Source organism: Lepidochelys kempii, chromosome 9, assembly GCF_965140265.1.
Source record: "Lepidochelys kempii isolate rLepKem1 chromosome 9, rLepKem1.hap2, whole genome shotgun sequence".
Classification (NCBI taxonomy): domain Eukaryota; kingdom Metazoa; phylum Chordata; order Testudines; family Cheloniidae; genus Lepidochelys; species Lepidochelys kempii.
The window spans coordinates 17614631-17627122 of NC_133264.1; the positions used below are offsets into that span (position 1 = coordinate 17614631).

Sequence of the window (12492 nt, forward strand, 5' to 3'; positions counted from 1 at the left end):
CAAATCAGACTGGAGACCCTAAGCTAAAACCCCACCATCTTTGGTCAGTTGAATCAGTAGAAATCATTGGAGCTTTGTCTGAGGAGGGACTGCAGAATGTGTCCCCATATTGGTGGGTTGGCATGCGCTCTGATAGTAATGGTACCAGACTTTTTTTTTTCTAGTCTTCCATATATATCTGCTTATAAGACATTGTGATATTCTCTGTCCTCCTAAATTTTAAATATATGAGAGAAGGTTTTGTATGTAACCAGACAATAGAGGTTATTTAAAAATATTTCTGCCTACGTGTAGCTTGGGCACATTAATAATTTCTGTTGCACTTCTCTGAACTCTTTTCAGTTTGTTCTATGTCTTTCTATTATTAAAGGGCTGGAACAATTGACTCCAAAACTGCTAAGTACATTTAATGTAGCTAATGATAGCTAGGGGGAACATGCTTTTAGTATGCAATGCTTAGGGACCTGATTCTGATCTCATTTAAACCAGTTTCATCCTACTGTAAATCCACTTACTTCAATGGAGTTGTTCCTCATCTACACTGGTGTAAGAGAGATCAGAATCTGGCCCCAGTGAAGGATAGGAATACATTTTTTAAAGTGGCTGGCCAAATATAAAATAATATTTCTTTAAGATAGTGTTTCAGTGACACCTGACAGCAATTAGGCTAAATATATAGATATAGAAAGAGATTGAATGGATAAATGTTGGAGAAATTATGGTGGAAGAGGAGACTTTATGGATATGTGCTGGACATGTCCAGTCATTAGAGAGTACTGGGATGCAATCCATAGTCACAAATTGCTGGACACTTATTGCCAAATGATCCAACAGTAATCCTTCTGGCTCTTCCTAGTAGAAATGATCAGACAAGAGGGGATGAAGAATTAATTTCTCATTTGGTAGCAGCTGCTCGGCTATTGGTAGCCTCTCATTGGAAAAAGGGAAATAGCCCAACCATAGAGGAATGGTTCAAAAACTATGGAAGGTTGTGGTTATGGAAAAATTAAAATTATGTACCCAGCCAGATAAACAGAGGATAGATAGATAGATATTTAGTTATCTTTTATTCAATACCCAATGTATATTCACCTGTATAAAAACCTCAGCACACCTGTCCAACTTTTTTGAATCTTATCATTTGATAGACATGCCTGGTTTGTTAAATATGTGTATAGAAATTTCAGTCAATTTAATAAAATCACTAGAAGCAACATAGGTGTTGGAATCTGATGACTCTATTCATCTATAATGTTGCTTTAAACAAAAACTAACTGTTGTAATGATTGTTTTGTTTCTGCTATTTACATGACAAGGGTTTGTACACTTGTTAAAGCTTCCTAAATAAATAAATAGTTTTTTAAAAAGTGGCTGGCCAAGACACGAGGAGATGTACTGTTCTGGCATGGAGATGAGCTCCAATGAGACAATATTATCGCCCTAATTTTGAAAGATGGTGAGCAAAACTCAAAAGGAGTTGCACTTCTCTGAATAAGGCTCTCTAGGTCTTTCCCCTCTAGTTTCTATAATTATGTGATCTATTAAAATTACTTCTCTTCCTGACGCTTCATTTTCATATCTAACTTGGGCTGCAAATCACTGTTAAAACTGGGTTCCTCTTTAGGTGTTGTTGAGACCTCACAAAGCCTGTTGTTGTCTTCACAGCCTAGAGAAGCACATGCTGTCCCACACTGAAGAGAGAGAGTACAAGTGTGATCAGTGCCCCAAGGCCTTTAACTGGAAGTCCAATTTGATACGTCATCAAATGTCACATGACAGTGGAAAGCACTATGAGTGTGAAAACTGTGCCAAGGTACAGGAATTTGTAGGATATTTGGCCTTTCTCTGTGTATCATGTGTTTTATGAGATATAATAACAAGTTTTGGGTGTGGAAACCCGGGGGTCAGGAGCAGATTCAGCCAATACTCAACAGGAGGTCATACCAATCCTTCTCTAGCCATCCCATCAGTTTCTGTAGGATTTAAGCTTTCATTTAAAATATTTTCATTTTCTTGCCCTTATGATTTTGAAGATGACCTAATGCAAAACTCACTCAGGCGCTGACCGTGAAGGAAGTTGAGCGCACACTCCATCCATTGAGGTCAATACTCAGCCCCTTGTGAGGGATGGAACTTACAGACAGATAGAATAGTTTCAAGAGGAATGTGTACTTCACCCATTTACATGGGCAATGATTTGGTAGCCTAATGACATCAAGGTTATTAACTATTGCAAGCAAGTTAGCAGAACTATCCATCTTTTCTGGGAATGGGAGTGGAACCTTGCCTCCCACCCCCCAGTCTTATCCCAATTTCAGGAAACTGTAAATATATTTTGAAAGGTGAACCCTCAAATCAGTATGGCCTGCTAAAAGAACTAGTATATATTAAAAGGAGTGGGTAACATTTTATTTATCTACCTCCATGCAGCAGGAATTCCTGCTAGAAATGCAGGGATGGACTCATGTTCCTTCTCATTCTCTGAGTCAGATTGTGATTCAGATAGCGCAGTCATGTAAGGTAATGTGAGTGTGTAAGGCATCCCCCTGACTACCTTGCACTGGCCATCCAGGTGATCAGTAGCAGCACGGGCAGGAAATTAGCCTCCAAGGGGCTACTAGATGTCCCCCTTGTGCAAAGGGGGTGAGAGGGAACACATGGGGTGGGAAGTAGGTGGCTCTGCTCCTTCAACCCACTTGGAAGCTTACCTGTGCTGGTGCCTTAGGTGAGCAGTGCAAGTTTACTCCCTCCCCAGGGTATCTGGGAACCAGGAAGGAGATTGTAGCTCTGTAAGACACAGTCCTCCTTCCAAGCTGCTCCAGGGCCAGAGCTACAACATGCTGCCCTCTGATCAGCGCCGATCATATGGCCGCAGTCTAGTTCTTTATTTTCTGTACTAGGTTCAGTTTGTATTATTTTAACTGGTTTAAGCTTTCTTGGACAGGGACCATGTCTTCCTATGTGTTTGTACAGCACCTTGCACGGTGAGCCCAATGCTGATTGAGGCCTCAGGACACTACTGCAAGATAAATAATAAGAAGAAATGATGGGCCAGGTCCCCAGCTATTGTCTCCAATGGAGCAATGTTGATTTACACCAGCTGAGACTCTGGCCCATTATATAGACTATTCATGCATAGCTGTAGTCAGCTCTCTTTATACCACACCAGCAAGGAATTATTTCCCTCTTATGATTCCACAGGTTTTGTTTTTAGTTTTTTGTGTGAGTGGGTGGCTTTTCCTTTTTGCATTTCCTGGATACATAATTTTATTAATCCTACATAACACTATGGAAACTGTTATCAGCTCCTGCTTCCCTGAAATCCATGGGAGTTTGTCTGCTTAAGTTCAGTGAAGCAAAACTTGCTCGAGCATGTTTTTTATTTTGTAGCAAGACAAAGCTAGATGCTGAAGGTGCATCCTTGATACTAGGTTGCGGGTCAGGATTTCCTTGATACAAGTCACTCATTACTGTTATAAAGCATTTATACTGCAGTAGTGCCTTGAGACGATGACCAAGTCGCAGCCTCATTTTGGCAAGCACTATACAAAGACCCTGCCTAAGTCACTGCTCCAAAGAGTAATCAGCGAGTCCTGTAAAACATAGGGCCCAATTCTGCTCCAGTTGAAGCCAATGTCAAAACTTCAATGCAGCAAGATCTGGTCATACTAACCAGCCAATATTAGGTCGTTTTTGTTTCATTTTCTAGCCTTTAAAAAACAAAACCACAGTTTTGGTCTTGTAGGAGTCATCTGTGATTGCTGGCTCCCTTGCTGCAGTTAAGTTGCTTGATTAATCAGTATTCATTTCCTAGCAGGTTTTCACGGACCCCAGCAACCTTCAGAGGCACATTCGTTCCCAGCATGTTGGGGCTCGTGCTCACGCTTGTCCAGAGTGTGGTAAAACGTTTGCTACTTCTTCAGGCCTTAAACAGCACAAGCACATCCACAGCAGTGTCAAGCCCTTTATATGTAAGTCTTCAACTAAACGTCTAAACTTCAATGTCTGTCTCGTCTCAAAAAAAGCAACATAATCAGGAAATAGGCAGCCCAGTCCTGCTTCTGTTGAAACTCCCACTGGGAGTAGGTTTAAGCCCTGACTTACTGAATGAGTGGCTATGTAATTCATAGTCCAATACATGGAGTTGTTTTTATATATTCCTTTCCAAGCAGACACTGAACGCTGTAATACACCTGTTTCCCCAGGAATATCTTCCCCTTCCCCCTGGACACAAAGAGCAGTTCAGGGAAGGATTTGACAGAGACAATATAGTTAGTCAATAATGAAAAGCCTCAGTGGGTTATGGGATTTAAGCGAGACAGGCAAAGGTATCTGATGCTGAAAATCTACATTGCTTTGGAAATGCTCATGAGGTTTCCCTACAAGATTAGTTCACACCGTTAGGCTGGGATTTGCTTATGATAGTAAGGGCAATAGCTTTTCAGTAGGAGATGGGTGCCTAACTCCCTTAGGCTCCTTTGCAAATCCCAGTCTTAAGTATTAACGGGAAGCTGTTAGGCCTTGACAAACAGTTGTCCTGGAAATCAAGCTTTTTAAAACATGTACTTGCTCCATGGACCTAATTCCTGCATCTGGACATGGTAGTGAAGAGTCTTGCACCCACACAGTCTCACTGACTGCATCGGTTGCAGTGCACAGTCAGATCCTGCTGCAGCATCAGGACTCAGGATATTTGATACTGCTTCAGGAGACTCTCTCTCCTATATGGTAATCAAAGAGAAATATTTCTCCTTTGGCCATTGAATCACACCTCATTCTCCTCAAATTCCACTCAAAGCCAATTAAAAATCCTCGCCCCTATATACTCAATGCCCTAATTCATTACCATCTCCCTGTTTTCAGCACTAGTTTGCCAAAAACTCTTTCCTGGTGCTTCTTCCAAACTGATTGTGGCTTCATTCCATCTTTTCAAAGTGACTACTTCAAACTAGGACCAATCTAAAGCATTCTAAATTACACTGGAGATCTGTAGCATCCAGATAATTACAGTGCAAAGGTGTAAAGTCAAGTGACTGGAAGCTAGTTTAATGGGGAGAGGAAGCAAACCTGCAATTTCATACTAGTCTACAGGGACTTGTGCTTTGGAGTTTGAGCCACCAGTGATCAGCTTTCAAAAGTTCTGGTATTAACTTCTTCAGTATATTGGAACACCCAGCATATGTTCACCTAGGGAACAGTTTAATGGTTCTATGACATGTGCTTTGGGTCTTGATAATACATCAGCATGAGTAATAATGTTCTTGTAAGCCCAGTGGACTCGTTCATATTTATTTATAAATATTTATTTATTTATTTATTTAATTATGTTTAGACTTATTTGAGCTAGCAAATATCTAATTAACGAGACACAATTACAGCAGTTGTTTAATTATTTTTCCCTACCCAGGATCACAGAGGGTTTTTTCAGATTAATACTGTATTAGTGGAAATGAAATAATTAGAAAACAATGGCTTCCTGTCATGGAGGACGAGTTGAGCACTAGAGTTACAGTTGCTTTTGAATCAAATGCTCCAGATAGAACTATGGTTCTTTTCAAATGAAATCATATGTAAAATGCTTTCCATTAATGTTTTCAGTGATCTCTGGTAAATCAAAACATCAACTGTTATTCTTCAGATGCAAAGTGTGATGGACAGAAAACTAAAGAACAATTATGGATAATAGCTATGAAATTACAGAACAAAAGAATGTAGAGATCACGTGTTGGGGTAGGCCTTTCTGAGTGTTGAAGGGTTGGGGGTCAAGTCACTTAAAGTAGATATCTGTTTCCCAGTACAAGGCCACACACCATGATTTGCCCTACCAGTCTGTTTATGGCAACTGTCTCTTATTACAGTATACTGCCCAAGCTTGAGTGAAAACTCACCAACAGTAAGATAATTACTCACTGCCTTCAAAAAATCTCCAAATAGAAACCACATGCCATAATAGGCTGAACGTATTCAAAATAGTACTTACAGTAATTTGTTTAATAAGCAGAAAATATGCAAACTTAACGGCTAGGTAATTTCTTGGTTCTAAGAAAATTCCAGTACAGAGTACGCTTACACATCAAATGAATTAATATACCTTGAGGGGTGCGATGGGAGGGTTGTGGTTTGTATTAGGGGTGGGAGTCTACAGAGTGATAAAACTTGCAAAGAGGGAAGCCGTAGCTATATGTCAGTTGCTTAGAGTAAAGGTAAGGATATAGAAAACCAAGCATACCATAAAACTGACTGGAGAAGTCAAATCCAGCTTCTATAGCCTAAATACATGGAAGCTATTAAAGTCAGTAAATCCCCTCCATCTAAATATTAAGCAAAACTTTTCTTGGAAATAAAAGTTGTTCAGAAAGCAAAGGGCTAGATCATGTAACCTTAACTCATCGGAATAGTTCTTGCTCACGTGAGTAAGCCCATTGGATCATCCTGTGCAATTGATTTATGTGCAGATTCCCCAATAAAATCAATGGGGTGTTCTGTGTAAAATTCAACAGCATTAGGTAATACATAGACTTCAGTAAGACTATCCACATAAATAAGATTACGTTGGTGAGTGTGGATTACAGAGTTGGGTCCAAAGTTTGATTGCCAAACATAGCTACTCTTTAAAGCCCATATAAATCAGCAGATTACCTATGAAAATGTTTCCCATTTCTCCCTTCAGTATTTTAAATACAAGAGGAATTTTGCACAGGGGAGACCTATTTATATAGACTATGTTTTATGGTCCCAAAGGCAAGTCCTTTGTCATGGCTCTTACTTACATGGATGGAGTTATAATAATATACATCTGAATATTTTAGCTGCTTGTATTTACATGATTTCAATAATTTTTTGTTTGTTTTAAAGAGGAGTATAAAGTCATGTTAGGCCTTTTAAAGGTTAAATTGCACACATTCTAATAGTTTGCAAGGATACCAATAACTTGTAGGAAGATTTTTGGGTTTTTCTGCTTTTCCATGGAAATACAATGTTTTTCAGTTCCCTTCAATTTTGAGTGTACTGATGGAGAATAATTATTTGGCAATACAGACACCCCCGACTTATGCAATTGTTCCATTCTGGAAAGCCCTTGCATAATTCAAATTTTGCATAAGTCGGAAATGTATACCTGTGCATTACACAAAAATTTCCGCAACTCGAAAATCCTATTTCCGGCTTATGGAACTTTTTCTGTAAGTGTGAATTTGCATAAGTCAGGTCTTGCATAACCCGGGGAGCATCTGTATATAGCCCTAAAACAGTACATATCGGTCTTGTAAAAGTACTTAGTAGTATAAATATATTTTTTGGAATGAAATATATGTGGTCAGATCCTCTGCTAGTGTAAATTGGCGTAGATCCATTGCCTTTAGTGAAGCTAAACTGATTTACAGTAGATAAGGATTTGACTCATGGTATCCAAGGGCTAGACTGTGCAACTCTCGCTGTTAGCATTTATTCACACAATTGTAGCCAATTTACTTTCGCTTATCTGATTGGTCCCACACGTTGCACAAGCCAACCCTAAACTTTTCTTTGTGGGCCTGATTCTGTACCATGAAGATCAATGGAAGCTTTGGCATTGACTTCAGTGGAAGCAGGATTGGGCCCTATATGTTGCCTATATGAGGCATAACAAATAAATGTCAATTAAATGTGCTATATCCGAACAAATAAATGGCTGGTCCTACAATCCTTAATTAACTAGGATCTGGTTCCCAAATTAGGGGGGGAAATGTAGCAAGAGAAAACCAAGCATTCTAATATGCATGGTAGGAAAACTTTGCTTTTTTTTAATCTATAATCTTCTTTGTGAATGAAGCTATCTTACAGGAACACCAACTGATATACTGTAACAGGCATTCTTCCTGAATTATAGCATTGCACATTTCCTGTGTTTGGGCCTAATCCTGCAAACTTTTCCCACTTGAGCCATGCCAATGATAGCAATGAGGCATGAATAGGAAAACTTGTCTGACAGGATCAGGCCCTTAGACAATGGAATTATTATTGCGGTGATGTGAAGAGCCCACTAAAGAGGTAAACAGTTAAGACATGACAACAAGTGGTCAAGTTTCTCAAGGGCAGGGGTTTAGAAGTGCAGGAAGGTTAGCTCAGGCATTGGTGTGAGTGGAAGTTAGAAGACGTGATTATAGTTCATGGGAACCAACACTGCAGGATGAGATACATTCAATTCAGTTTCCTTTACCAGCTTAAAATAGAGCCATTGTAAATTATGTCAGCCTGTCTCAAAGCATGAAAATGATTGTTAAAAAGGGCTCAGAATACACAATGTGAATTGTTGTGTGGCTTTGATGTGTGAAAGATGAGAGCTTAAGATATAGTGCATATTAAGTCAAAGTGTAGCCACATGCTTTTTCCCTGGGGGGGGGGTGGGGGGAGAAGAGAGAGAGAATTTTATCGCAGCAGTATAACATTGCTTAATTTTGTTTTTGAACAAATTAGAACATTTACTGATAGAAGCAGAATACTATGAAGTGTTAACACATGAGACTTACTGGTGGAACCTGTGTTTCAGCAACTTTAGCATTACATTCTGTTTATCCAGGAAAGTGTCAAATACAACACATTGCATGGCACAACTCTGGAAACTTCCTGATGATGTGTGAAAGTACAGTCAAAAAGGGACATAAACTTTGTATAGACAAATAAAACCTAAAATATCTATAAGTCAAACCACAGCAACCTTCCTTCCAAATGAATGACAACCTAGACTTTCTCCTTTCAAACAAGGTTTCTGGTCAGATTTCTGTAGGCCTCAGCGAAGCTTATTGGAGTTCCCTTACAGATCTTTCCTATTCTAATCATGAATTCCAAATTGCAAGGAAAAGCCTCTTACTGAGGACAGACTAGGGCCCTGATTCTGCAAATTATTTGAGTAACTTTACATACATGAGTAGTTCTATTGAGTTCAATGGGAACACTCACATGCATGAAGTTGCTCATGTTTACGTGTGTGGAGGATTGAAGTCTAGATCTTATTCTCTAATAGGGAATTTAAAATTGCTAAGCCTTTTGCTTCTATTCACTATTTTCTACCCCAATGCCTTGCTCAATAAAGTTCCTAAAGGAGAGAAAAATCAAAGTAATTGTGCACTTTCAATATGACATGAAAACAAGGTTTCACAAACTAGGAAATTGCATCTTTGCAGTAGTCACCCTATAGTTGTGATTATATGACATTTACCTGCTAACAGCACAAAATCCCGTTCACTTCAGTGATCTGGTTCACTCTACATTGGCCACTATACCACCCTCCTCATCATGTCACTGAATGTGATTGTTGATAACTGTATTCAGACATGCAAAATGTCGTAGTATAGATCAGGCTGGTCAGATCAAAATTGCAACCCCTAATCTCCAGGATTTAAGGCTTTCTCTAAATGTTCCTTTTTTGAGCTGAAATTGTTCTTGTCCCAAAGGAGTTTGAGGAAATCCATCAAGTTGTTTTGACCATCAGACATTCAAATAAATACAGCTGCATTTTTTGAGGAAATAGTTGTTGAAATATGGTATGTTTTTTCACATGAAAGAGACACGCAAATAAACTGCATTATGAAACATTAAGGCCATGATTATAATTACATGAGACATGAAATTAAGCGTTATGGCTTCCAAAGCAACTGTAACTCTGTCTGACCATATGAATCCCACTAACACTGTATGTGAAAATAGAGAAGGTTACATATGTGCCCAGGCACCAGATTGTGATTGCTCTGGAAACCACAGCCTGGAATGCCAAGGCTTTCAAGTAATTAGCATCTCATTTGTAAATGCAAAACACTGGGTTTATTAATAGTTATATGTGCTTGTATATATCTGATTGTCTCCCTCTCCCCCATCCTTCATATATCTTGTTTGTCTTTTTAGATTGTAAGCCCTTTGGGGCAGGGACTATGTCTACTTCTGTGGCTCTGATCTTGCAAATGCGTATGCCTGTGAATAACTTTAAGCATTTGAATAATCCCGGTGCCATCAATGGAGGTACTCATGTGGATAAAGCTATTCAGATGTGTAAGTGTCTCCAGGATCAGGGCCTTAGTTTGTACACACAGTGCCATGCTCATTGGGGGCCAGATTCTGATCAGGCACTCTGAGTGCTACTGAGTATAAATGATAATAATGATCATGACTTTAAAACATTGTAAGCCACACAAGTATTGTGAAAAGTGAAAAGGAAATATTTGTATTTTAGGGATTTTTATTTTTATTTTTTGTTGGGAGGGTTCTTTATGCTGTCTCAAGACATTTGTCTGGTTGGATGCCTTGCTTTGGAAAAAGTAAAATGAGTTTTCATTTGTTTTGTGCACCCAGATGAAGCTCACAGACTTCTCCCTATGGCTTCCTAATTGACATGTTGGGGGTAACAAATTGTTTTCTTTGCTAAATTCGGGTGGGGAAAGGGGAAATTATCATAAAGCCTGAGATTTGTTGTTGTTGTTGTTTACACACAGGTGAGGTCTGCCATAAATCCTATACTCAGTTTTCAAACCTTTGTCGTCATAAGCGCATGCATGCTGATTGCAGAACCCAAATCAAGTGCAAAGACTGTGGACAAATGTTCAGCACTACATCTTCCTTAAATAAACACAGGAGATTTTGTGAGGGCAAGAATCATTTTGCAGCAGGAGGATTTTTTGGCCAAGGCATTTCACTTCCTGGAACCCCAGCTATGGATAAAACGTCCATGGTTAATATGAATCATGCAAATCCGGGCCTTGCTGACTATTTTGGTGCCAATAGGCATCCTGCTGGTCTTACCTTTCCAACAGCTCCTGGATTTTCTTTTAGCTTCCCCGGTCTGTTTCCTTCAGGCTTGTACCACAGGCCACCTTTGATACCTGCTAGTTCTCCTGTTAAAGGACTACCCAGCACAGACCAGACAAACAAAAGTCAAAGTCCCCTCCTGACACATCCTCAGATACTGCCAGCTACACAGGATATTTTGAAGGCACTAAATAAGCACCCCTCTGTAGGTGAAAATAAGCCAGTGGAGCTTCAACCAGAGAGGTCCTCTGAAGAGAGGCCGCATGAAAAAATCAGTGACCAGTCAGAGAGTAGTGACCTTGATGATGTCAGTACTCCCAGTGGCAGTGACCTGGAGACCACCTCTGGCTCTGATCTGGAAAGTGACATTGAAAGTGATAAAGAGAAATTTAAAGAAAATGGTAAAATGTTCAAAGACAAAGTAAGCTCTCTTCAGAATTTGGCTTCAATAAATAATAAGAAAGAATACAGCAGTCATTCCATTTTCTCACCATCTTTAGAGGAGCAAACTGCGGTGTCAGGAGCAGTGAATGATTCTATAAAGGCTATTGCTTCTATTGCTGAAAAATACTTTGGTTCAACAGGACTTGTGGGGCTGCAAGACAAAAAAGTTGGAGCTTTACCTTACCCTTCCATGTTTCCCCTCCCATTTTTTCCAGCATTCTCTCAATCAATGTACCCATTTCCTGATAGAGACTTGAGACCGTTGCCTTTGAAAATGGAACCTCAGTCACCAAGTGAAGTAAAGAAGATCCCAAAGGGAAGCTCCGAGTCTCCCTTTGACCTCACCACTAAACGTAAGGAGGAGAAGCCAGTTACTCCTATAACCTCAAAGCCAGCAGCTCCATCCGTGACAAGCCAGGATCAACCACTAGATCTGAGCATGGGCAGCAGAAGTCGAGCCAGTGGTACAAAACAAGCCGAGCCTCGGAAAAACCATGTCTTTGGTGAAAAGAAAGGAGCTGACCTTGAAACAAGGAAAGCAACTGATGCTTCTTTGCAACATGCCAGGCCCACTCCGTTCTTTATGGATCCCATTTACAGGTAACAGGCTTTAATGGAATATAGCTTTCTTGAGCACAGCTAACACTTTCAGGATTTTTCCTGTGTAACTTGCTGAGCTGATGGATCACTTCATGCACTGTCATTTAAAATATGCAGTAATTTAATACATTTGCTTATCCAGAAATGAGATGGCACAAATGCTGGATAGTTGAAAACGTTCTTCAAATTCTTTTACTACAAGTCCCTTTTCCTCAAAAGCACTACACCCCATGCCCTACTCCCATAATAGCATTTATTTCAAAAATTATCTGAACCAAATTCTGCTCTTGGTTGCACCATTCCACTCCACTTGCTGTAGCAGACAGCCGCAAGTACGGGTTGGATCTGGTCTGACTGGTCAAAGGAATGTGGGTACTGAGGATTGAAATTCTGCTCTCAGTTACACTAGAGCAACCCACCAGTTTCTGTGAGGCTGTGCGGGTGTAAGTGAAGGAAGAATGTGTGCCTGGTTGCAAAACGAAACAAAAAAATATGTGGGCATTAAGGGTCTGATCTCACCTCATGAGTCAATGGGTGTCTTACCATTGACTTTAGTGGGAATAGGATCAGGTCCTAAGTGAGCCAAGATATTAATGCTTGTCTACACAGGGAAGCTACTGGAATATAAGCTAGCATGTGAGTTTAAAGCACAATAGTTATTCCACACTAACT

At 39.8% G+C, this 12492-nt stretch overlaps 1 protein-coding gene across 9 annotated transcripts in view; it reads left to right on the forward strand.

Moving 5' to 3' along the window:
• MECOM (MDS1 and EVI1 complex locus) overlaps positions 1–12492 on the forward strand; it is a 460574-nt gene that overhangs the window by 419180 nt on the left and 28902 nt on the right. For 6 of the 9 annotated variants that reach the window (XM_073359440.1, XM_073359443.1, XM_073359447.1 and 3 more), the window contains 3 exons: positions 1666–1813; positions 3815–3971; positions 10464–11820. In XM_073359440.1, the coding sequence (XP_073215541.1) occupies positions 1666–1813; positions 3815–3971; positions 10464–11820 (1662 nt within the window). The remainder of the gene's footprint in view (positions 1–1665; positions 1814–3814; positions 3972–10463; positions 11821–12492) is intronic. The other 3 variants (XM_073359442.1, XM_073359444.1, XM_073359449.1) reach the window with 2 other exon arrangements.